This window comes from Protopterus annectens, chromosome 1.part1, assembly GCF_019279795.1.
Source record: "Protopterus annectens isolate FY-2018-M chromosome 1.part1, PAN1.0, whole genome shotgun sequence".
NCBI lineage: Eukaryota > Metazoa > Chordata > Ceratodontiformes > Protopteridae > Protopterus > Protopterus annectens.
The window spans coordinates 1,568,414,346-1,568,441,985 of record NC_056726.1 but is presented as its reverse complement, the minus strand read 5'-3'; the positions used below and the strand labels follow the sequence as shown (position 1 = coordinate 1,568,441,985).

At 41.4% G+C, this 27,640-nt stretch overlaps 1 protein-coding gene across 3 annotated transcripts in view; it reads left to right on the top strand.

Moving 5' to 3' along the window:
- The window catches only part of IFNLR1 (interferon lambda receptor 1), a 224,057-nt gene extending 200,621 nt beyond the window's left edge, over nt 1-23,436 (top strand). For all 3 annotated transcript variants that reach the window (XM_044083299.1, XM_044083315.1, XM_044083307.1), the window contains one exon: nt 22,046-23,436. In XM_044083299.1, the coding sequence (XP_043939234.1) occupies nt 22,046-23,293 (1,248 nt within the window). In that variant the 3' untranslated portion in view covers nt 23,294-23,436. The remainder of the gene's footprint in view (nt 1-22,045) is intronic.
- Nucleotides 23,437-27,640: the final 4,204 nt, after the last annotated feature.

Below are 27,640 nucleotides of genomic sequence, written 5' to 3'. Positions count from 1 at the left end.
AAACATCATTTAGGTGATTATGCTCATAAAGGATGGAAAGAGTGGGAGAATGTAAATTCCATGCCTGGATACTCTTGTGAGTAGTCCCAGCTGTCAGGGATGTGGGAGCATGTAGACAGTAACCTGGCCTTTGACCATTATGTGTTTATGGTAGTAAGGACATCACTCCATATTGTGCAAATTGTAAGCAAGGATAACATATATAGGTCCAAAGATGTCATTGTTCTACTGTACTCATCCCTTATCAGTCCAGTCATTGTGTACAGCACCCTTCTTTGGTATGTCCCTGACCAGGCATATGCAAAAACCGTGGCATCCACAGAAGTTCTTCATGAAAAAAAAACATGGCTTAAACATCATCTACTACACGGATGATCTCAAAGCTGCATCCCCATAATCATCCTACGAATAACCAAGAGATGATCCATGAGTGGTCTAGAGTGTCCTCTGATCACACTCTAATGGACCTTATGCACATACATAAGACAAACATCAGAATTACCCAATTTAGGTGCCTAAACCTCATCTGCTACATAAACAGAACATGTTGGAAGGACAAGTATGTGTCTCAGAGACTACCCCTTCTCTGGAACAGGCTTCTCATCCATGCGAAGCAGAGTTCTTAACCCAGTTCAAGTATAATTTGGAGCAGTGGAAGGGGCCTGGAAAATTTAACCCCTGGTCTGGCACCTGTGAGACTAGCAGAGAGGCACAGCCTATAACTACTTGGCCATCCATGCCCAAACCCACATACACCCCTTAAAATAACCCAAGGCTATCAAAATTTATCAGCTACATTTAGGAAGCATGGCTAGGCTTAAAAAGGTTGCCTGGGTTTGTTAGTTTAGTAATCACCAATGAACCTATGGATATGGAAGAGGGTTATTTATTTATTTATTTTATTTATTTATTGACATTTGTTGACCAGGAAAGCCCGACTGGGTCGGGAACCCATTTTCAGCAGAGGCCCAGGGAGAAAAGCTCCACAAGACATTATGTACACAACAGAGTAATAAACAAGTATTTTACAAGAATTTGCAGTACAGTTATATACAATATCATGAGAGAAAAAAGAAAAATTATAAAGAAAACAGTCATTTACAAAAACAATAATATATATATATGTGTGTGTGTGTGTGTGTGTGTGTGTGTGTGTGTGTGTGTGTGTGTGTATATATATATATATATATATATATATATATATATATATATATATATTTTTTTTTTTTTTTTTGCAAATATTGAAATAGGTTAAAAGGTATGAAAGGAACAATTGTTAGAGGTGTTAGTTTTTAAAGTATAGTTCACAGAGAAAGTAAGTTTTGAGGATTATTATAGAAGTTTGGGTTAGTGAATAACGTAGTAAGAGTTGTTTAAACTAACGTTTAAATTAGAAGTGTTTCATGCTGGTTTTGAGGGGTAAAAAATGAGGTAAGCTAGTGGGAAAAGCTTGGAGAGGTAGGCTAGTGGGGGAAAAGCTTGGAGAGGTAGGCTAGTGGGGGAAATGCTTGGAGAGGGAGAAAGTGGTTTATCTATTTGGGTAGATGCAGGGACAGACATGGGTATTTAGAAGATAGTTTTTTAGGGCGAGTTTAATTTTGTTGAGGCAGTCAGTGGTGTTTATGCTGGTCGGAAGTAAGTTCCAGAGTTTAACAACAGTGTATGAGTAAAGGCAGTGCCCAGCTCTTTTGTTTGGTACATAGACAATTTTGAGTTGTTTATCTGAGTGGAGGGTTCTGGTGGGGGTGTAGGATGTTAGAATGTCCTTAAGAGTACGGCAGTTGTTTTGGTTGTAGACAGTTTTATGTGCCATGGACAGTTGAAGGAGGCTGAGGTAGTGTGGAAATTCTAGCCAGTTTAATTCTTGTAAGGCTTGGCAGTGGTGTTAGTGGTAGGTGCTGCCTTTTGTAAATCTAACGATTTTTCTGGTAGCAGGACTAGAGCTTGTATTTTAGGGATGAGTGCAGGTTGGTGAATATGGGGGCACCGTATAAGAGGGAGGGGAGCAAATAGGAGTTGGCGAGAGCTTTTTTGGTGGTGCTGTCCATGAAATGTTTATGTCTGTATAGGGTTCCTAATTGGCAGTGTTTTTTTTTAATGGCATTACAGATATGGTGTTCAAAATTAAGTTTATTGTCAATGGTAATACCTAATAGTTTAGCATAAGGTACAGATTCAATTTCTATATTGTTTTGGGAGAAAATATGAAAGTTGGATGAGAGGGGTTTTGCTGCAAAGAGGAGAAATTTGGGGCTTTTTTTGGCATTAAATAGTTGAGATTTGCCTAGCCAGGCTTCAGTTGCGGAGACGGTATCTTGTGTTATTTCTTGGGGGTGTTTTAGTTTATTTGAGGAGGAGATTATGGTAGTGTCATTAGCATATTGGATAATAGTACTTAGGGGAGTAGTGTGAAGGTTACTGGTAAAAATGTTGAAGAGTAAAAGTCCAAGTATTGACCCTTGGTTTGGTTGATATTCAGATAGAGAATTTTGCCATTCTATGTATTGTTGTCTGTTTGCAAGGTAGCTGGTAAACCACTGGAGGGTAATTGGGGTGCAGTTGATGTTAGCAAGCTGTTGAAGAAGTGTGTGATACTGTATCAAAAGCCTTCCACAGATCTACTAGTAGTACAGAAGTAATACTACCAGAGTCGAAGGATTTAAGCACAGTATCCATGAAGGAGATAAGTGTGGTGTTTGTACTGTGTGATGGGCGAAAGCCATGTTGGGTGGGGGTGATTAGGTTGTAGTATGTGAGATGGTGCATTAGTTGTTTATGAATGCCTTTTTCAAGGAGTTTGGATAATGGGGAGAGGATAAAGATTGGTTGATAGTTAGTGGGTTTGTTGAAGTTTCCTCAGTGATAATGGCTCAGAGATATGAGAGAAAAATCAGTTGTAGAAATGTCTCCATTACATAAAGCTACAGGAGATAGCCTGGACTGCACTAAAGCAATCTGAAGGATACAGTATTGTGGAGAACTGTGGTAATAATAATATGAAGGAGAGAGGCAGAAGAGGAACATAGGTATATAGTAGATCAGCTGAAGAAAATATAGATAAGATGTTTGGTGCCTAAGCAGGAGGTAGAAGGGAGAACACTGGAAACAAAGGAGTTATAAATAAATACTGATGGGAGAATACAGAGATGATCAAGTAAAAATTGGAGAGAAGTAAAGAGATATGGTAGATCCAGGGTGAAGTCATGCTTAAGTCTACTGCCAACAGACTGATAAAATCAGAAGAGAAAAGGGTTGGAGGCCATGGTGAGGGTGTTTAAGAAACAGGAAATGGGAAGGACCTCTGAAGGTCTAGATAGAAATGACAGGAGAGAAAACTAGAAGAAATTGTACTGACAGTGGATAGGTGTGGTGGAGAAAGAGAAAAGTCTTTGGGAAGGTAAAATTATAGCACAGGAAGTTGAAGATGTCATACATTTATTAAGAAATGGCAAAATATGTGGACAGGATGAGTTTTCAGCTGGTTTCTGTAAGATCATAAAAAGGGAAGTGGTGCAGGTGCTGTGATGGGTTTTTAAACACGTGGTAAGGAAAGGGGAATGCCATATTTAGAAGGAAAGCTATCAGCATGCCATTACTGTTCCAATATTAAACATTTGTTTTAAAGTTACGTTTTAATTTCTGCTAAACTGAGATTTATTTTCATACGGCTTACAGGAAGCTACCACTCCAGTTCTAATATCTGGTTACACCTGAAATCATTTTCTGAGAATTTTATTAATACCAGATGTTCTACTGCATACCTCCAAATTCACATATTCATAAGCAACATGATAAAAAGGCATGTTCCACTTTTTACTCACCATTACCCCTAACTCTGTTGTAAAAAAATAAAGCCATTTTTTCTTCATGCTCCAAAGAACCTTTCTTTAAAACATGTTTTCTATACATATTTTGTATCACTGTTAACATCTTTATTACTGGATATGTGACAAAGTCACCACATATATGCCCTGTACTTTTACCAAATTTTAGTACCCATCAAACAATCTAACCAATGATAAGTTAAAAAAGAAGAAATCTTCCATATTGCAAAATAAATTCTTCCTTTGTATTTATTTCATAGAAGTCTGTCTAAGAATAATGAAAAACAAATTGTGTCAGCTTTGTATAAAACAACTTTTACAAGTAGATTAATTATATTCAAAAGTACAAGAAAAAATCCCCATATTTAAACAAGCAGACTGCTTTAATAAACAGTCATTTGTTATCTGCTATATGTGATCACTTATAACATATTTGGCCATTTCTCCAAATAAACATAACTATTATCTTACTTGGCAGTTTCTGACTTAAAATTGCTTTTGCTTGTAGATAAAATAACTTTCATTTGCATATATTTCTGCTACTTTTACCAGCTGTTAAACTACAGGAACTTGTAAATGTCACTTATTCTTAAAAAATATGAGCTAATTATTATATACCTTCTTTTCCCATCTGTGATTAGTTATAAGCCATATTACTTTTTATCTAACTTATCACTTCCAAACTTTAATTGTTTTTGCTTCGTGTGTAAAATGGTTTCCATTTATAAATATTTATGCTACTTTTTCCAGTTACTACTCTATTAGAATGCTATTAGAACTTCTAAGTTTCAGTTATTATTAAAACAAAAATTACAAACATATCTATTACACATGTAAAGTACTTCTCATATGCTATGTGTCACCAATTAACATTGATTGATTCATTTTGTGCGTTCAAGGATCATAAGTGCAGTCCTTGGAACTACAAAAATTTAAGGATTTATGCTGTCACCAAAGACAATTTCGGCAAACATAAAAACATCAAAAAATACTCACCAAAACTGCCTTCTATGGATTTTTTTTTTATTTAGGTTCATAGGTTGGTACTATGCTATCAGCCCTAGGGCCTATACAAGCCTAGCTATAACAATTCCCTGGCTATTTCTTCCCAGAATATTTACTTCCCTGGTCCCCTGTCTAGCAAGGTAACTGACATGATCCCTGGGGTGAATTTTCTATCTCCCATCCAATCGTCAAGGTTCCTTTTGAAGAGGGCCAAAGAGGCACTCAACTTGACTTGTATGGGGAGTCTATTCCAGAGTATGGGGAGTTTCTGGATCAGGAACCTATCCCTCCAGCATGTTTTGTTCATTGTGATGACCAGGTTTAGATCCCTGGAGCGGGTGGCTCTGAGGGATTGGGATTTCTTTAAGTGGAGCATGTCCAACAGCACTGGGTTTGACATGGCCTTGTATGTTAAGCAGAGATCGCCTCTAAGTAGGCAATATGCAACAGCGTATAGCTGAGTTTTTTTAGACGGTCAGCATAGGCCATCTGCTTTAGGCCTGTGATTCTTTTAGTGAGGTGTTTCTGTGGCCTTTCCAGTTGTTGCAGATATCTCGTGAGGTACTTACCAAATGGGGCATTGTACTCTATAATGGGTCTAATGAGGGATGAGTACAGTGGGACAATGACCTCCTTTTTTCTGGATGAAAAGCCCTTAGTGATGAGGTGTGCCACATAGAAGGATTTCTTGACTGTTGTGGCTATGTGGTTATCGAAGGTGAGACCACTGTCCAGCTGTGTCCCTAAGTCCCTTATCACACTTTCGGTGTTTAGTGTACTGCTACTTATGTGGTAATTCATGGGTACGTGGTTTTTCCCAAAGGGGATAACTATACAATGTGAGAGTGTTCGATCTCGCCGTTTGTTCTTACACCTGGGTTCGGAGACGATCCTCGGCTCTGTGTCGGCCGCTTGCAAGCTCTGCATCGAGAAGAAGCTCGAGACAACCTAATTCCCACAATCCCCCTCTGCCTTTACCTCAGATCTAGTTTGCCGCTGCAGCGTTCGCATCACTGGGTCGAGCTCGAGCACCTAAGCTAAGATTTAAATATTTTTTCTTGTTATTTCAGAATAATTTTATTCTAAAAGTTTGTTTAGTGACAGTGTGTGTGTGTGATACGGTTTTGAGGAATTCTCGGTTCCGTTTAACGTTAGTTTAAACTTATTAGAGTTTCCCTCGGGGCCTACCACCCCTTACTGGAGTGACTACCGGATAGACATTTTTCTTTTTACTGGATTTGACAAAATTACCGGATTGGACTTTCCTACTGGATTTGACTTTTCACTTACTACCCATATTAGCTTAAGATGTCTGAGAAGGCTAAGTCTGGGTTTAAGCGTTGCCAATGTGGACAAAAGATGTCAGTTACTGACAATCATAGTTCCTGCGTCTACTGTCTTGGCCCTCTCCATCTGCAAGAAGACTGCTCAATTTGTCATTCTTTCAGTGGGAGGGTCATGACAGATAGGCGCAGGAAACTCATGGATAGGGGTTTGTTAAAACCTACTTTTCAAGAGGCTCTGGATGCTTCAGACCAGGCATCCAAATCCTCGAAGGAATCGAAGACGTCGGAGCCCAGGTCATCGGCTCCGAGCTCTTCAGTTAAAGTTAGATCACCGGTTCCACAGACTTCGGGGCCGAGTGTTCAACTGTTGTCAGTTTCCGAGCCTCGAGTCTTGGAACCGGTGACGGAGCTCCCTCCCCCGACACTGTTGAGGTCGGCTCCGTCTTCGATTCCTTCGACCCGTTCTTCCAGACCCCTCTCCGATACCGATGTAGACCGCGTGGTGCAGAAGTTAATGGAGAATACGGCCTTATCCAAACTCATCTCAGTCTCCTCTCAATTGGTGTCGAGACTTGAAGGCCTTCCACTGTCTCCATCTGTTCCTCCTCCGAGACCTGTCCAGTCTTTGGAGCCGGAAGAAGCTGAGCTGCTGATTGTGGAGCCCTCGGTGCCAGAACCGTCCTTTTCTCGGTCGGCTCCATTCACCTTGACTCCGTCGGATCCGGTACCGGAGTCTCGGAGCCGAAGATCCATCCTTGGTTCAGGGACCGAGAGTCAGACCGATGTTTCGGTTCCGACTCTCCCTCTCGGGGCCTCGGCTCGGATCGACTCGGTTCCGTCCTCGGGGTCGATGCCTTCGGTGCCTGTTTCGGGGATTCTTCCCATTTCTTCGGAACCGGGAGATACCTCGACTCGGGACCCGGGGGCCTTCAACCTCATGAGGAAGGTGTTGTCTACCCAGACAACCACATCAGCAGAAACAGCTTCTCCTCCCCATAAAGGACCGTTATCCTCCTCTGCACCCACAGCTACAGCTAAGTGTCGAGCACCTGTGTCTCAGCCACCCCTGGAGGGTGCCCCCTCTTCCTCGGAGGCTTCTTCGGATGCTCCCCGAAGAAGTCCCTAGGAAAAGATTGTGTAAGAGGAGACACTTAGATTCTCCACAAGAATCTTTGACATCCGACACTGACTTGGATGAGTCAGAAGGGTCCCCAAAGTCACCCTCAGAAGATGTCTCTTTTTCTGACATCTTGGAGATCCTAAAGCAGAGAGGTGATTGGCAATCCCTCCCCCCTTCTGAGGATGAGTCAGTCTTGCTGAAGGCATTTGGTGCTCGCCCTTCCTCCTCCTGGGTCACTCCGCCCTTCGATGAGTTAATGGAGCTGATTGCTCGAAGGGTGTGGGAGACGCCTGACACAGTGGAGCCAGTCCCTAGAAAGCCTAATAAGTATATTACTGCACCCCAAGACAAGGCTTATCTAACAAAGGGAGTTCCAGTGGACGCTATGGTGGTGGCAGCGGCCACGAAAAAGGAGATGTCGGAATCTTCCTCATCTGTCCATCCCCCTAACAGAGATTCTAGGACTATGGACAGGTACGGGAAGCACATTTTTAGTTCAGCGGCTTTTTCTATGCGATCCCTGAACTATTTGACCCACTTCACACGACTACAGAGGGATCTAATCAAAGAGTTGGGAGATACCCTCCAGGGTACTACAGATGCTGCTGTCTCGGAGAAAGTTACAGCACAACTCAATACCCTTACATCCATTGTAAACTCGTCCATGAGGCTGATCTCATACGCAGCCGAAGGATCGAGTAGGGCAGCAGCTTCAGCGATTGCTCTTCGTAGATAATCCTGGATGCGCTTATGTTCATTTGCGGAAGCCTTCAAGTCTTCCTTTACTAACGCCCCATTTGACAGTGCCACTCTCTTTGGCCCCAAAGTGAAGGAGACCCTTACCCGGTGTGAGCAGGAGGGAAAGACTCTGTCTGCTGTCGGAGTCCGTTTTTCCACCCCATCCAGACCGTACCCCAAAGGGCAACACGGTGGAAAAATGTGGTTTCGAAAACCCCAAGGTTCTTTCCCAGGCACACAGGGTGATGCCCCCTCTAGAGGCAGAGGAGGGGGCAGAGGTGGAAGACGCCGCCCTGGCGGCAGAGGGGGTCCGCAAAACCAAGGTGACAGGGATACCCCCCCCTGGAAAACCTTTCCAGCACTCCTGGGAGGAGGCCCGACTGTCCTGCTCTGGAGGCAGTCGGGGGTCGCTTAGCTTTACACCCTCAGGCCTGGCAAAATCTTACTACAGACAACTGGGTAAAAAGTGTTTTTACCAGAGGTTACAGAATACCCTTCCTACCCCCCCCCCCATTCCAAAGAGAAGTCTCCCAGATGTGCCGCCCCATGTGCGAGACCCAGCAGCTATAGAAATTTCAAAGCTGCTAGAAAAAAGAGTCATCCAACCAGTCCCAGCGGACCAAAAAGGATTCGGAACTTACTCAAGGTTCTTTTTAGTTCCAAAGAAGACAGGGGACTGGAGGCCGATTCTGGACCTAAGCAACCTCAATACCTTCGTCAAGAAAGAAAAGTTCCGAATGGTCACGCTTCAATCGATCCTTCCATTCTTACAGAAGGACGACTGGATGTGCTCAATAGATCTGAAGGACGCATACTACCACATCAAAATGGCCAGGGCGTCCAGGGATCACTTGCGCTTCCGGCTGGGAGCCAGTCACTTTCAGTTTCGAGCCCTGCCCTTTGGTCTGACCTCAGCCCCCAGGGTTTTCACCAAATGCATGGCAGTGGTAGCGTCTCACCTGAGATGCCTAGGATTCCAGGTGTTTCCGTATCTGGATGACTGGCTCCTTTCTGCCACCACCCAGCGTCAACTGATACAGGCCAGGGATTACACTCTACAGCTTTGTGTTCACCTCGGAATTTCCGTAAATTTCGAAAAATCTTTACTACAGCCATCACAGCATATCTTATTTATAGGAGCGGAATTGGATACGCATCATTTAATTCTAAGGCTTCCTCCAGAAAGGATAGCCTCACTACAAAGCCACATATCTCTTCTTCTGTCATCCAGAAAATCCCCAGCAAGACTGGTTCTGAAGGTTTTGGGTCTCATGGCAGCTTCTCTCATTGCGATACCACTGGGAAGACTGCACATGAGAGTTCTACAATGGCTACTGTTTGCACAATGGTCGTTCCAACAGCTACCTCTGACACACGAAATTCTGATCACGAACACATGCAAATCACACCTAGCCTGGTGGCTTCAGACTTGCAACCTTTCCAGCGGAAGACCATTTGTGCTACCCACGCCGACAGCTACGGTGACCACGGACGCTTCCCTGATAGGGTGGGGGGGCATCTTTCAGGGACAGACAGTCCAAGGCGAATGGACCAATTTAGAGTACAATCTGCACATCAATGTTCTAGAGTTGAGGGCAGTGTTTCTAGCGTTGCAACACTTTGCTCCCCTTCTTCCTCTAGGGACTATTGCAGTTCAGACGGACAACATGTCCGTAGTCTGGTACATAAACAAACAAGGGGGAACCAAGTCTTATCAGCTATGCAGAGAGGCCATGAGAATTTGGCAATGGGCGGAGTCCACGGGTCGCTTTCTGATCGCAACGCATGTCCCGGGGTCATCCAACATCATAGCTGACAGGCTAAGCAGAGCAATACTGCTGCCTCATGAGTGGTCCCTCAAACAGTCAGTTGCGAAGAAGATTTTTCACAAGTGGGGCCAGCCTTCCTGCGACCTCTTTGCGTCTCCAATGAACGCCAAATGCAGGAGCTACTTTGCCCTATTACCCCCTCCAGGGGAAGTCCCCAGGGACGCGCTGATTCACGATTGGCCCCCGGGTCTCCTGTACGCTTTTCCTCCTTTCCCCCTGATTGCAAAGTTTCTGCAGAAAGCCAACAACCTGCAAAGGATGATAATCCTCATTGCCCCATTCTGGCCTCGTCAAATTTGGTTCCCCTTTCTTCTGGCACACCGCATTCGGGGACCTTGGATCCTGGACCCAGAGCCAGATCTACTGACTCACTCGTCAGGGGTTCCTCACCCCTCGCTCTGGTCACTCCATCTAGCAGCTTGGCTGCTCCGCTTCCCTTCTTAGCCAGGTCTGATCTTCTTTCACCTGCAGTTCAGAATATACTAGTGGCTTCTCATAAAGCTTCCACTACAAAGACCTACACTAGTAAATGGAAGCGTTTTGTATTCTGGGCAAACTCACAGCATTTGGACCCTGTCATAGCTCCGTTAAACAAGATCTTGGAGTTTTTAACAGAATTGTTCCACCAAGGAGCGTCTCCTGCCACTTTAAGAGTGCAATTGGCTGCCATTTCCAACTTTCATGTGGAAGAATGTGGGGTGCCTATTATGGCTCACAGACTTTGTAAGGCCTTTTTAAAAGGGTCTTTCCATATTAGACCACCAGTTAGAACTCCTACATCGCCTTGGAATCTAAACCTTTTATTATCTAAATTGATGTTACCTCCATTTGAGCCAGCCTCCTCTTGTCCATTGAAGTATTTGTCGTGGAAGACCCTCTTCTTGGTAGCCATTACATCCACTAAGCGAGTATCTGAGCTTCAGGCTCTTTCCATTAAACACCCTTATTTGATTTTTCACTCTGACAGAGTATCTCTTCGCACTAATCCATCCTTTCTCCCCAAAGTTTGCTCTATTAATAACATTAATCAATCCACTGAATTACCTACCTTTTTCAAAAATCACTCCAATAAATTGGAGTATATGTTACACAAGTTGGATGTCCATAGACAACTTAGATTTTACTTGGATAGAACAAAGGATCACAGGAAATCTGATCAACTTTTTGTAGCTTTTGCTGACAGCAGGAAAGGTGTAGCGGTTACTAAACAAACTCTTTCCAAATGGCTAACTGATTGTATTATATACGTTTATGATTCTTCAAATCAAACTTTATCTGTCAAACCCAAGGGACACTCTACAAGATCAGTGTCTACATCCCTGGCTCATGCAGCTCGCCTACCATTAGACACTATTTGTGCAGCTGCCACTTGGGCTAAACCACATACATTCATTTCTCATTACAAGGTAGACAGGGTTTCTAGGGACAGGGCAACCTTTGGTTCCACTGTGCTCAAGAACGTTCTCCCGTGAGTTCCTCTGGAACATGGAGCTAGGGACGCTACCCAGGTGTAAGAACAAACGGCGAGATCGAACACTCTCACATTTAGAAGTTATGTCCATACCATAACGTTCCATGTGGAGTGTTCATCTCGCCTTTGTTCTTACATTCCCACCCTCCCACCCTCAGGAAGAATGTTCAGTTTGGTGCCTGGTCTGGGTTATTCTGCTTCTGGATTCGCAGTTGTTGTATATATATGTATATATATATATATATAGATAAGTGTTCTTGCATTTATATAATTTTTTGCATGAGTGTGTTCTCTCTCTGACTGCTGGTTTGCTTGCAAACTAGATCTGAGGTAAAGGCAGAGGGGGATTGTGGGAATTAGGTTGTCTCGAGCTTCTTCTCGATGCAGAGCTTGCAAGCAGTCGACACGAACCCAGGTGTAAGAACAAAGGCGAGATGAACACTCCACATGGAACGTTATGGTAAGGACATAACTTCTAATTTCTTGGCATTGAGCTTGAGCCCATGGCTCTGGCACCAAGCATCTGTTTCTGTAAGGCCCTTTTTCAATCATTTAATGTTCTCCAAAAACTCTCTTTGGCAACCTGATGTTTTCATGAATTTAAGTGCAATTAGAGTGAAATATACACTAAGGCTGTAACTGTTGCATCTTGAAGGATTCTCACTTCTCAGAGGTATGGTAATCACAGAGTTAGCATAATGAGTCGGTTAATACTTCCATTCTTCAAATGGCAACTGATGGAGCACAACTTATCGATCAGCAGACAATCTAAAAACTCAAAGCAAAACAAAATGTCTTTTTTTTTTGCAGGGGGCTTGCCCCAGTGCACCCCCACACCCATTAATTATATATACCAACTCTGAGATCATGCTACAGTGGGGAAAGGGCAAATTTCACAGTCCCCACTCTACTACAGTTTTGCACAGTGCAACTGCTGGAATGTTCAGTCAGCTGATATTTGATCAGCTGTGCCAGCAGTCTTGCCATTCAACAACCTGTAGGCAACCAATCCACCTATATAGGTATATCTATCTATACATGCATATATGTATGTATGTATATGTATATCTGGGTCTCCTTTGAAATGTCAACTTACCAGAACGTTGATGTTCAAAACAGCAAGACCACAATTTGAAACTTCATAAAGCTGAACTCCCAGAATGGAGCAAGTTAACTCCGGGAAATTAACCACTTGGGCACCATGGTGACCTTTGTCCTGTTCTCCACTGTAATGCAATGTTGTAGGTATATTTAGTTAGCAGGGGGTGAAGCCCCCCACATTGGTGGGTATAGATTGCTTCTGTTCATATTAAAGTGCTTGCTGGCCAAGTGGTTATTTTCCTGGAGTTAAATTGCGATATTTTAGGAGTACGGCTTTATGAAGTTTCAAAGTTGTGGTTTCGCTGTTTTGAATGTTGATGTTCTGGTAACTAGACGTTTTAAAGTAGACCTGTATATCATCATCTTCTTTCGGCTGTTCCCGTTAGAGGTCGCCACAGTGGATCATCTGTTTCCATTTCTTCCTGTCCTCTGAATCTTGATCTGTCACACCAACCACCTGTATGTCCTCTCTCACCACATCCATAAACCTTATCTTAGGCCATCCTCTTTTCCTGTTACCTGGTTACTTCATCCTTAGCATCTTTTTCCCAATATACTCAGCATCCCTTCTCAGCACATGTCCAAACCAAAGTAATCTTGGCTCTCTGGCTTTGTCTCCAAACCTTCCAACCTGGGCTAACCCTCTAATACACTTATTCTTAATCCTGTCCACCCTCATCACACCCAGTGCAAATCTTAACATCTTTAACTCTGCCACATCCAGCTCTAACTCCTGCCTTTTTGTCACTGCCACTGTCTCCAACCCATATAACATAGCTGGCCTCACTACCCACTTGTAGACCTTCCCTTTCACTCTTACTGGTACTCGTCTGTCACAAATCACTCCTGACACTCTTTTCCACCCACTCCATCCTGCCTGTACTCTCTTCTCCACCTCTCTTCCACACTCACCATTACTCTGAACTATCGATCCCAAGTATTTAAACTCATCCACTTTCACCACCTCTACTCCTTGCATCCTCACCATTCCTGTATCCTCCCTCTCATTCACCCACATATATTCTGTCTTAGTCCTGCTGACCTTCATTCCTCTTCTCTCTAGAGCATATCTCCATCTCTCCAGGGTCTCCTCCACCTGTTCCCTACTCTCACTACAGATCACAATGTCATCTGCAAACATCATAGTCCACGGGGACTCCTGTCTGATCTTGTCTGTCAACCTGTCCATCACCATTGCAAATAAGAAAGGGCTCAGAGCTGATCCTTGATGTAATCTCACCTCCACCTTAAACACATCCGTCACTCCCACTGCAGACCTCACTGGTGTCACACTACCCTTGTACATATCCCGTACCACTCTTACATAGACCCGTATGTATATATATATATATATATATATATATATATATATATATATATATATATATACGCACACACACACACACACACACACACACACATACATAGATAGATATAGATGCATATAAATAAATAGATAGATAATATGGTTGTTTCATATTTATTTGATGAACTGTTTCTTCATAGTGTAGCCAGGGGGGTACTAGATAATATGGTTGTTTCATATTTATTTGATGAACTGTTTCTTCATAGTGCAGCCAGGGGGGTACTTATTTTGTCATCAAATGTCAGGATAGGTGAAAGACAGGACTGAGATCTCGCATTAGTGACTAGTAGGAAATATCTACTTTCCATACTGTTGTGAGATCTTGGAGTTGGTATGCTCAAGTAGCTGGGGATGTTGAGAGTGCAGGGGACCTTGCCAACCTGCACAAACATTTAGTGTGTGTTTACTGCAGCTTCCCACAGTTTTTGTTTTTTGAGTTTTCTGTGGAAGTGTATTCAACACATTTATGTTGATCTACAATGTGCGAAACAATTTAAATGAATCAATATTATTTGAAAATTTATATCAGATTTACCTTTAATCAAATCGCCACTTCAAAGAACATTTAACTGATTGAAAAAGGAAAAAAAATCCTTTACTGATTAGCTAAAAAAAAAAAAAAAACAAAGTTGCAGCTCTGCTTAAGCTTGCGTTCTTAGACTTAACACATTTTGTTGCCATGTCAGTATGCTAAGGTCAACAAAAGCTTCCCTACTATCTTGCAATTAAAACTATCTTTCCCAGTGGCCATCATGTAACTTCTGATCCTTCCTTTGTTACTGCAGTAACACACCCATCTGAATGTAGCACCCACACTAGGTTAACTTCACATTTCTTTCAATATAGGAGCCACCATTCCCTTCTCATATTGCCTGAGACTGCATGCATTGCTTCACCCCAATCAAACAGACTTAATGCCATATTTGCATCGCTGCTCACCATTTCCTGTTCCATCAAAACTTCACTTTACAGTTCTTACTGCAGTACCTGACCAACATAGTCATGCAAACTCACAGATGATTTAACCATGCCCACATAAACTCCATCTCCTTCTCCAAGCAAGATTTGTGTCTTTATTTATCCAGTATCTTATGATATTTAAATATCTAATCTGGCATAATGCCATCTGAACAGTGTTATTGACTGTATGGAGCTGTACTCGAAGCAGTCTGGAAAGAGAATCCACCCCAGCCCAGACTGGAAGAGGCCACACCCCTAATAAAAGGAGGGATTATAAGAGCAGAAATGTTTGCCTGTCATGCAGAGGGTTTCAAAACACTCCTCTTCCGTTGTTTTTTGCCTAAGCAGCTATAAATTACTTAAAGTATTTCCAAATGTTTCACATACTTGACATTCACTTTGCTTCAACTGCATATTCTTGAATCTTAGTTGGTTACATCTTCAACTAGATCAAATAACTAGGAAAACTTTAACCTATTGAACAGCCCCCCCCCCCCCCACAGGGAAGCCCCTCTGCACCTCCAGGTGGGAGAAAATGCCCCATGCCTCCTTGCTTAAATGTACTAATTCCACAATTGCACAGTCACAAGGAAAAGAGAAAAACTCACAAACATTGCATTACTACTAGCACACCAAAAGAAACCTGACTAGTAGTAACATTTTGTAGCAAACACTGATATTACAGCAGGCCGAGTTTAAACTGACAAGCTGATGCATTATTCATAAGAATTAATTCAGTTAATATGAAATAAGTTTTCAGCCTGTCTTTGCACAAATGGTAAATCTTATTTCTTTTTCAAAATGCTAATTATTGTTTTTTGTCAGAGCAGCCAAAGGGCAGTTTAAAGGGTTTTACATAAATGTTATTTCATTGATATGCAATACCAGTTTTATTTTTATATCAATTATTGTATAAAAATATCACTCAGTTAACTTGCTTCAGCATTTATCTTGAAAAATGCAACTTCTACAGCAATAGTTATTGCTTGAATTTTATGTTACACTGCAGTTTCTTTCTGGCGTGTATTATATAAAACTGACTTTATATTGCATTAGCACAACTTATGGTCATTACTTTTTTTTTTATTAATTTGTTTACCAGGGTAGAGTACAAATTGTCATGGACTTTTTTCTGACTCAGCTGAGAAGTGCCATCTGTTTAACTGATTTGCTTCAATTCACATAGTTGATATGTAGAGTCTGAGAAAATTAAGCTTTGCATTGTAGGGAGCAATTCAATAACAGCCCATAGCTTTAATCATCTTTTTTTCTGGTCAGACTGTAGAATTATTTTACCTTCTCAATTAATGCCTCCTTTGTGTACTTGGATGACTGTCTCACACATGAGATTGCCTCAACGGAGTATGAATTTACCCTTAATGGCCATTCACCATAAAAAAGTAATAAATACACAGATAACAGAGCTGCAGTTCATAGGTTCATAGGTAGGTACTAGGCTATGTCACTGGCTTTTTCTAAACTGGGCCATGCCCAGTTAATATGTTTATACATATAATCCAAAAACACTGAGGAAGGCACAACTCTGCAGGATAAAAACTCAATTTATTGTGGGTCATAAGCACTTTCGTAGCTCCTGCTGCTTCATGAGATAACAAAACACCTTTAACTAGAGAGTAACTCTTTAAATAGAGTGGTAAACCACTACTTAATCACATGACCTCCACATTTAAAGAACCAATACTGAAAAGCATACTGTTTGTAAAAAACAAACATATATGCATAAAAAATCTTTATACACATACTGAATGTATGAACTAAACACAGCATACATAAGATTAGTTTTCCAAAAGTAAAAGTAATGTCTTTCAGCTTTTCCCAGTTAGGGGTCGCCACAGTAGAACTCCAGTCCACTAATGATTGGCAGTGGATTTTTATGGTGCCAAGTTGCCAGCCTGACACCCATCCTTCAAAGAAGGCGCACTCATTCACACACGCACCTACCTGCATGTCTTTAAATGTCACTCGACCTTGGGGAGGACATACAGACTCCACACAGAAGGCGCTCCAGCCGAGAATCAAAAGGAAGAACCTTTTGTTGTGAGGTGACAATGCTAACCACTGCACTACCGCAGCCTACTAAAAAGATTAGTTTTCCAAACGTATGTAGCAAATACTGATCTTTAAACCTTAATACCCAAGAAATACTGCAAGTCCTTCAGTGAAGAAAAAATTTAAGAACTTATTTATTTATTTATTTATTTATTGCAGTTGGTTTACCAGGATAGTCCATTGGGCCACAAGGAACCCGTTTTCAATGGAGTCTTGGGGAGAAAAGCTCCAAAAATACATTTAACATTCTTACAAACATATATTCACTCAAACATTTCAGTTTAACAATAGGTAAAAAAGAAAGAAAGCAAAAAATGTAACAGCTAAATACAATGTGCAGAAAGTACATAATAATTATATTCATTAGCTCAGAAATATCCATTTAATACAGAGTAGTTAGGAAAAATTAGTTACTGGAAAAGAAGAGGAGGTTCAGTGACATGATGAAGTGGGGGAAGAAGAGAACCTAGGGCTTATCTAATAACTTCTGTAGAATCTGGGTAGAATAAGATGAGGCAGAGCAATGGCAGATGAGAGAAGGAGAAGAGTAGGTTATGTAGGGTGGGAGCAGGAGCATTCCCACTGAGATGCTAGGTGTGTATAGAGAGATTTTTTGAAAGCAGAGTGATTAGAGGTGGTGCGGATGAGTGGAGGAAGGGAGTTCCAGAGGCGAGCTAGGTTGAAGGATAGAAGGTTTTTGCCTGGGGGATGTGTAGGTTTATGGACTTTGAGTAGGTTTTGATTGTTTGATCTCAATACTCTATTGGGAAGATGCATGTCAAATGTGGAAGAAAGGGAAGGACAGAGGGAGGGGTTGAGAATAAGTTTGTGGGCTAGAGTTAACTGAGTGTAAGTGAGTTGATTGGGAAGTTCTAGCCATTTTAGTATCTGGAGGGAGAGACAGTGGTGGGAGGAAGACTTGTGGCTGGTGGCAAATTTTGCAATTTTGTTGTAACAAGAGGAAAGTTGTTTTTTGAGGGAGGATTGAAGATTAGTTAGGAGTGGGGCACCATAGAGAAGGGAGGGGATAAGGAAGGATGAAGCAAGTGTTATTTTAGTAGCAGAGGTAAGGTATGCTTTTGTCTATAAAGCATACCAAGTTTTTGGTGGGTTTTTTGATGTTTTTTTGTAGATGAGAGGTAAATTTAAGTTGGTTGTCTATTTGTACCCCAAGTAGCTTGGTCTCTGTCACCAATTCTAGGGGAGAGTTATTTTGGCTAGTGATAGAAAAAGTGTTCAGATTGAGATGAGTAGCTTTAGAAGGAGTAAAATCATTAGCTTGGTCTTGGAGGCGTTAAGAGCTAGGTGGTTATGTAACATCCATTGCGCTGTTGTAGAAAAGGCACCTTGACTTAGGTTTTGAAGTGTAGAGATAGAGGTGGCTGAGCAGATGATAGTTGAATCATCAGCATATTGGATGATGTTAGAGAATGGGATTGATTTATGGAAGTCATTTATAAATATGTTGAAGAGAACAGGACCTAGAATGGAGCCTTGTGGAACACCTGTGGGGTACTAAGGAATGAGGAGGTAGTTTTTCCATCTTACTGCTTGCTTCCAGTTGGATAGGTAACTAGAGAACCATTGCAGGGAAGAGGAAGAGAGGTTAAGTTCTGAGAGTTTAGTTATGAGCAGGCTATGTGAGATGGTATCGAAGGCTTTGGAGAGGTCTAGTAATAAGGTAGAGACAATTAGGCCAGAATCACGAGCTCTGTTTACTGTTTCAAGGAAGGAGAGGAGGGCTGTCATTGTGCTGTGGTTAGGTCTAAAGCCGTGCTGTGTAGGAGTTATAAGGTGATTTTCTAGGAGATGAGGGAGGAGCTGAAGATGGACACATTTTTCTAGGATTTTCGAAATGGGGGACAGGATGGCTATGGGACGAAAGTTGTTGATGTTGTTATTGTTGCCCCCTTTGTGGAGAGGAATAATATATGCTTGTTTCCATATTTGGGGAACTGTGCATTCTTTTAGGGAGCAATTAATTAGGATGCTGATAGGATATGCAAGTGTTTCAGCAGCTACACTAAGAAAGTAGGAAGGTATATTGTCAGGGGCGTTGGTACATGGTTTCAATTTTAGAAGCAGTTTCTTTATAGAGGATGTAGACATGGGATTGAATGAAAGGAAAGTGGAGTTGGGGAAGGGAGAGTTGGAGGGTAGAGGTGTTTGGAGAACACGTTTGGTAGTGGAAGTGGTAGAGGAGTTAGAAGATGGGGAACAGAAAGTAGAAGTGACGAAGGATAGGGTTTGAGGTGGAGGGGGTAGGGGGGTGTTAGAGGGCATAGTGGGGCTGGAGAATGAAGAGGTGAGTTTTGCAATTGAATCAGTAAAAAATGAGTTAAATTGGGTGGCCAGATCTAGTTCAGAGGCATTTAAGTCAGGGGTGGGAGTATCTGGTGTACTAGGATGAAGGAGAGTGGAGATCCCTTTCCAGAATTTCTGAGGATTATTTTTATTTTGGTTTTGGAGTGAAGAAAAATAGTTTCTTCGATCGGAGGTAGTGAGTTTCTTTGCTTTATTTCGAAGCATTTTATATTCATTAAGGAGCAGACTTGTTTTGAGTTTCTGGTAGCGTGCCCAGACTTTATCCCTATGTCTCATGGTAGCAAGAGTGTGTGTAGAGAGCCAAGGGGCTGATTTAGTCTTTATTCTCTTTGTCCTTAGGGGAGCTTGAGAGTCAAGTAATGTCAAGAAAGTTGTATTGAAGTGTGACACTGCTATGTCTAGTGGGAGGGTTTTTAGGCAGTTCCAGTTAATTGCTTTTAAGGAGTTTACAAAGGTAGTTGGGTTGAAATGTTTTTGGTCACGGATAGTTATGTAGTTGTGGGTTTGTTGAAGGGCAGTGGGAAGTCGGTTGGTGAAAATGGGTGAGTGATCACTAAGGGAGTCGGGAAGGGTGCCACTGTTGGAGAAATAGTGAGGGTGGGAGACAAGGATCCAGTCCAGTGTACTTCCAGTGGAGAGGTTTTTTGCAGGGCGAGTTACAGAATTGATTAGTTGAGAGAAATTGTATAGGTTAATATTTGAGGAGTTTGTTGGAGATTGAATGCAGGCCCAGTTGATGTTTACATCTCCCATGATTATGGTTTCATTGGTAATGTTACTAGAAATCCAAGAGAGGATAAGTTCAAGTGTGGAGATGTTGTCCCCTGGGGGTATATAAAGGGATGCTAGACAAATGTGTTTGTGGTTATTGATTTGTAGTAGAGTAAGGAGAACTTCAGCATTGTTAAAGTGCGGAGTAGGTTTATTGTAGGGAGTGACTGCTACGGAGGATGAATATATGAGGGCCACCCCACCACCTTTTTTGAGAGGTCTGTCTTTCCTGATGATGGAGTAGTTTGGGGGAATAATTTCAGAGTCTTTTATATGAGGTTTTAACCAGGTTTCAGATATAGACAGGATGTCAGGTTTATTGTGTATGAGCCAAGCATGGAGGTTTGGGACTTTATTTACTATACTTTGGGAATTGAATGCAGTAAAAAGTAAGGTTTTATTTGTAGTTGTTGTAGAGGAGGGGCCTGGGTTTGGGTGGATATCACCAGACAAGAGAGTACTAATATGATGTAGTACCGAACAGTGTATGTGGGCAGATAGTAAGGTAAAGATATTGGCTTCTGTTGTAGATTGGAGGATTTGCTAGTAGCTATAAAGATGGGGAGTATATGGTAGGAGAAGAGTTTGTATTGGAATAAAAGGAGATAGTTGGAGGGATAAAGATAAGGGGAAATAATAGAGTATGATTGAGGGAGAGGTAAGTTCTGATATTTAGTTATGTGGAATTGTTGGAAGTGTAGGGAAAAAGTGGGTTGGGAGAGATGGGTGTAATGGAGTGAAAAGAGGAGAAAGAGAAGAGAAAGGGAGATGAGACAGAGTTTTACAAGCATAATTGGAGGAAATAGACAGAATAAATAGTTGTGAGTAGAGTTGGATGGTATATAGAGGGCACTAATTATAGAGCAACAGGTGAATTTCTTATGTAGTATTAAGTAGAGGAGAGTAGTACTATATGTGGGGGTGTGGTGTGGTGTGGGTGTGGAAGAGGAGTGTTTAGGCCAGGATAGGAGATGATAGGGGTTTGTAAGAGGGCTAGTTTTGGCGGGAAAAAAAAGGGGTGTGTGTCTAGATGTATGTTGTTGATTGGAATAGACTAGCAGTGGGTGTGGTGTATAGAGGTATATAGGTAGATGTGCTGGGGGCAGGTGGGAATTGGGGGCAGGGTAGGGGAGCGGAGTGAGCCCGTAGGGCGAACGGAGCGGGTAGAGCCCAGAGGAGCAGAAGAGGAGTGAAAAACTATCAGTAGAGCAGTGTTCTACAAGTCACTGAATTACGTTTCTCGGTATTATCCAGCATGCCATACCGAGACTTTCAATGCATCACTCAGAAGTTTGCAAGTTCACTAAAGCTAGAAAAGCAGAAATGCCTGTCTTTTTCAGTTGTGTGGTTATTCCACATAGGAACGTGGTAGGCTTTTTCTCAGAAGCAGACTCAAACAGAACTTTCAGAGACCAAGAATGCATATTATTCTAAACAACCAGTTAGCTTATATACTGCAAGCATTTCAATATATTTTTCTGAATTCTTCAAGACAAATTTTGTTTTTATTTGACTTAGACAATCTTGCATGCCTTTCACGGGAGTCTACTCATTCTTTCTAAAGGAATTTGAATATTACTTAAAAGACTTGGACTCCTGGTTTGACAGACAGCAGAAAGCTGTGAGGTGTTATCAATGACATTATTGTTTTACGGCCATGTGGATTTCTTTTTCAGTTCCCAGTTTCCTACCTTACTCCAAGGAAGCACACAGTGGTTGATTAGTGACATTAAGCAAACTTTGTTAGAGGTGTGAGTACATATCCTGTGACTAACCAGCATTCTGTATCAGGTTGATTTCTATCTTGGGGCTGTTGCTTACAAGATAGGCTCTAGTCCTAGCAAACCTGAACTAAGAAGGAAGAAAGTGTAGAAAATGAATGGGTAAATATTTGGTTTGATGGATGAATGGTTTTGCAGAATGTTCTGGGGACTATTTTTTGAAGTGATTATTTTTTAGAAGATCATCATTCTATTTATAAACAATGTGAAAAGATTATGGTTAAGTATAATTATGTACTGACATTTTCTGAATGTCATAGTTTAAATTTAAATTGTAGGCTTGCATTCATATGTAGTAGAACTACGCATTGCAAATGTATTGTAGCTATTTAACAAAAGTAGAGAGATAAACATGCAAATAGCTATACAGCAGTTAATTGGTATGTTTTCTGTGTTAGGATTTCTCCAGCTACATGCCAGCTGAGGAACCAGTAGCCAGCGAATTTCTTGATCCAGGCAAAAAACTGAGCATTCTCACAGTTCTTCCACAATTTGAAGAGGAAGGACAACACAACAAACAAAGGACCATAGTTAGCAACACTGACATGAATGCTGGTCAGCAAATAACTGCTTCAGATGCTCAGGCTCTTCTGGAGATTTCTGAGGATGACAGTGGTGGTGGGTATACTGAAAAGAACACAATTAAAGCTGGAAGTACTCAGTTCATGTTACTTTGCAATAAAAACCCAGAGCATGAAATAACATTACATTGCAAAAACTTGGCATCAGTTTCTGAGCTAGATCCATTTCAATGTTCCATAACAGATCTCTCGCAAGAACAGCAGCATTTATTTATCGAAGGTATACTGAACAGAACTTGTCTAAACCCTCAGCCTCCTTCAGAAAATCCATTACAACAGGCTGTCAACTCTTACAAAAGAGTGAGATCTCCATCTACTGATCCCTATTGTGAAAGTTATGAAGAAGCTAATGAAATACATTCTGTTGACACTTTAGATTTATTAAATTACACTAAAATAACTGAACATAAGTGTTTGCCAAAAGACGCATTCCATGAATGTCATATTAGTAATTCCAGACAGCTGATGTCTCATTCTATGTTAGAGAGACAATTACATGACAGTTTTACAGAGCCAGATAGCCAAGCAAAAAACTTGCATGATTGTGGCCTTCAGGCTTATAAATACACTGCTTGTACTGCAGGTTCAGATAGTCCATTTGAGAAGCCAAGCAATGTACGTTATATTAAACGAACAGCTCAAAGTGAACATTGTTCTCCAGAAGGACATGGTGAAGACAACGCAGACTTTGAATTAGAAGCCAGTGGTGGTTTGTATGATGGGTGCAAACATGTTCAAAATGACACAACACAAACCGAACATTCAACTCCAAGAGCAGGTTGTTCTAAACTACATGGAAGTCTAGGAGAAGATATTCAAAACTGTGAATGTTGTGTAATTGCAAATTGTCAGACCAAATGTTTAGAAGACCAAAGAATGGAAAATGTAAAGACATACCAAGCTAATGCAGCACACAGCTGTCATATTTTGAAAAGAAACCTAGATTATGATAAAAGTGACAATCTTTTATCTTCACTTTCCACAAAATCTGATAGCAGCTCCGATTCTGATATCCCTTTGTCCTCAATTATTCTTTGTGGAGATGAGGAATGCTGGTTATCCTAAGGGACAAATTGTAGTGCATAACAAGTAACTTATACTGTTTTTTTTCAGCAATCTGTTAGACTGGTTTCAAACAGTACATCGTTTAATGGCAGTGTCATAGCTGGGAAGATATATAATGGTATAAAACAAAATATTTTAATTTATCCTGTATGGTGGCTTGAATGGATTGTTCTTAAAAGCAACATTAATGTTCCAGATTTTGTGAATAAGTGGCAGTTGTCCTTCTTTAGAGTAGTAATAGGGTATCCAGATACCCAACACAGCATCTGCTGCCCTAGGCTGGAGGTCAGTGGAAATAATCGATTAACCTGGGGACATTTCTGGTACTAGCGTGTAGCAGAGAATATTACAGGGGTGCTACCAAGAAAAGCATGCTACAAGACCAGTGAAAATGTTTACATGGCATCTGTTAAATTATGGTTATCCTGCACCCTACTGGTCTTCATTCATATCATGATTGATATGTATCTGTACTGCCTAGGTGCTGTTAGAAAAGTGTTATAAAATTTATCCATTGAAGGATGGGAGTTACATAGTGTTTTTGGGAGGGCTGTAAGAGGTAAATATGTAGAAACCACACTGATATGGGTATCATAAACTTAAGGGAAATATATGCTATGATAAAACACACAAACAGATTGTGTGCACATGCACACATTTAAAATTGGCATAAAGCAGGATCTAGACACTGTCAATTTTAGGTTTTGCGTGTCATCCCCGTGTGTAGGTTTTCTCCATGCTACAGTTTCTGTCATCTCCCAAACTGCATGCTAGTTTATTGCCTACACTAAACCTTCCATACATATATAGGTTCATAGGTTAGTACTAGGTTAACTGCCCTTGTGAGCCATTTTAAGCCTAGCCAGTTATTCCTTGTGAAACTCAAACCCTGCACCTTGTGTGTGTAAGACAGACACCTTAACCATTAGGCCACCCTCCCAACTACTGGGCATTTATTTGTAAAATAGAGTATTTGGGTATTGAGTATTATTTACTCTTGTCCTTGTGGCCAGGGCTGTGGCTGAAAGGGATGTAAGAAGGATGTCTTTACTTTCCTGACTAATAAACAAGCAAATAAATAAATTAGTTAGATATAGTAAGAAGCACCATATTGTCTCTAAGAACAAAAGTAATATGTCTTCTAAATGTACAATATATATTCCTTAACATTATTACTGTAATCAGCTTACAAATAGAGCAGAAATAGTTTGGAGGTGAGAGTTGAAAAGTTTGGAAAACAACATTTAGGTCAAAATTCTACAAAGAAACAGAAGGCAAAGCTCAAGTGCCCACATTAAAATTTCCATTTCTAAGCTTCTTTAGGGAGGTCTCCCTTGAAAAGGCATGAATACACACCCTTGTTTTCAGAAGTTAATCACAGATTAGGTATAGGGTGTTGAAGGATAAATTTACAAAGTATTGTGCTTAAAACTCATTTTCTCACCAACTGCTGTTTCTTTAAGTGAAACTACTTTACAAGAGAATAAATGTTGGAGAATTGATAGCTATGGTTAACCATGGATATGATATTTACAGGAGATCCTGTGTGGCACATAGTACCTGTCACAGCATATTGTGCTTTTGACAGTGAGCAATTGATGTCAGACTAGGGGGAAGAGTATGGCATACTGAGCATGCTCAGTAAGATGCTGACCTGCCTTTGAGCATCATATACATGATGATAGACTGTGCTCCCTGGCAAAATAATATTTATAAATGTTTGTGTGGAGATGCTGAAAAATAATCAGGTGTTGGATGGTGATTAAGCCTGCAGGCAGAAGAAGCATGCAAGGTAAGTTCAGAAATGGAACTGTGTGGAGCTATGACTACACACTTGAGTTGGTTTATGTATCATTGCAGATGGACATAAGTATTAAATGAGCACAGCATAACATGCATAACTCTGTGCATGTGTGTGTGTGTGTGTGTGTGTGTGTGTGTGTGTGTGTGTGTGTGTGTGTGTGTGTGTGTGTGCATCTTACGATGGACCTAGCTCATCAGGACCAATGTCAGTATGTCTGTACTTGTGTGATAGACTTGGCTTTCAGGGGTAGTGTGTGTGTGTGTGTGTGTGTGTGTGTGTGTGTGTGTGTGTGTGTGTGTGTGTGTGTGTGTGTGTGTGTGTGTGTGTCTGTGTGTGTGTGTGTGTGTGTGTGTGTGTGTGTGTGTGCGCGCGCGAGTATGTATGCATGTGTGTGTATGTGTGTGTGTGTATGCATTTGCTTGAATGCACTGAGTACTGAGCTACTAGAGGTTGTCACAATAGAAGCAAGTTATATTAAAATGTTATTTATTTTTCACTCCATGTTATGCTATTCATCCGTCATGCAGTGCAACACATCACATCTGCATTTTTGCTGTTGAAGTCATGGGCAGGTGTTCATTATTTTGGTCACTGCTGCAGTAGACCTAGCTGTATGGGTTATACCCTGCCAAGGATAAAACAGCTGGTCAGCTTCCAATGCTTCAGGTCACCTACCATGCATCAAAACTGTCAAGCAGTTCGAGCAGAGCTAACTAAAAGACAGGCTTGGGTAGGAATACTTTCAGAGCTTTACTACCAATGGATAGTACACTCTTCTAAGGCTTTTGAGGATCGTGAGCTTGTTCTTTCCTTTACTGGGCAGATAAGTTCCATTTGGGGGAAAAAAAAAACTTCCATTTTCTTAATTTTGTTGATGTTGTTTTACTGTCCTCTTCAGGAAAGTTATTTTAAAGCTAGGAGTGTTGTGTTTTAATGGACTGTCTCAAGAATGTAACGTACTTTTAAACTGAGCACTCATTTTTTTTCTGTCTGTTTAAAAGTGTGTAAAGTAACTGAAAGCATTTTATCTGATGTCAGTCTTCATTCATTCTTGATGAATGGGACTTGGTTCTGATCCTTGGAACCAGCTTGGCCATTATACAGCTCGCACCAGCCAAAAAACTGTTGAGCTAAGACTCTACCCTCAGTGCCCCTCTCGCCATTATATCAGATCGAGTTTGCAGCTCTGAAAGCAAGACACATCAGCTGATTCTCTCCAGCTAAGTTCAAATGTATTAATCTTCTTTAAAAAAACTTTCTGTTCCTTTTAAACCCTTAGTTGGTATTTTCCACTCATTCATATTTCTTGAGTGATTCTGCTTCTCTACCCTTATAATCTTCGCTGTATCCTCATTATCATTGTTGGTAACCTTCCCTTCTTCCGCTTACCTTTTTAGGTAACCTTTTATGTTACCATTAATGGTATTCCTCTTCCTTCCTACCAATCTTGGTATTTCTCTCTACCATCATTGTTAGAATTTCCAGCTGTCTTGATGTGTTTGTGTGTGAGTGTGTCTGTCAGCCCTTGGCGACTTTTCCTTTCACACAGAATGGCAGAAAAACAGAAGGGCACTTCAGGTTTCAAGCCTTGCCAAGACTGTGGGCAAAATATGCCTAATTCAGATGGGCATCTTTCATGTGTATACTATCTGGGTGCACCCCATTTGGATATAGACTGTTCTATCTGCAAGGCTTTCAATACCAATGCCTTAGTAGAAAAACAAAACAAATTGATCTTAAAAGGAATGTTTAAATCTTCTTTCAAAGAAGCTTTGTCTAAGCTAGATCTTACCACCTCTAAGTCTGACCATGTTAAAAAGAGAAGTCATTTGGTGCTGAGCTGTCCTTCGGTAAAGGAGACTAAGAAACACAAATCTTCAGTTCCATCAGTCTCTTTGGAACCGAAGACTAAGGTTCCAAAATTAATGGAACAAGAATCTTCGGCACCAGTTACTGCTGTTGTCATGACACCAAGAGCTGTGATGCCGAAATCAGCACCAGCTTCTTTAATTTCCCAGTCGGTACCACCTTCACCATCTGCATTGTTGCAGACCCTGCCTACCCCTTCGGTGTCAAAATCTGAACCATTACATGTTCCCAGGATAACTTATTCCCCTTCCATAGACCCCTTCGTGGGTCAACTTCCCAGTCCCTTTTTGGAAAGGCCTGAATCTCCCTTGGGGATGTCTGTTTGATCTTCCAGGAGTCTTTCTGAGGTAGACATTGTGAGACTGGTGGATCAGCTTTTGGCAGCCATGGGTCTTCCTGCCCCTTCTCAGACCCTTCTCTCCTTAGGAGTCGGGGTGTTTCTCCCAGGACTCTTCCGGATTTTCCTCCTGTGACCTCCTTGGGAGGCTTAGAGCCCACCACTTTGATTTCTCCAGTTCTAGCTGTCCTGGTGCTGACAGGCACTCCTTCTTTGGCTCCAGGGACTGCTCTGACATATTAATAAAACTCAAAAACAAAAGACAAACCTAACATTTTATTTGCCTGAACCAGTTGCCAGTGTTTCATTTTTGCTCTGACATATTAGTTTCCCTTGG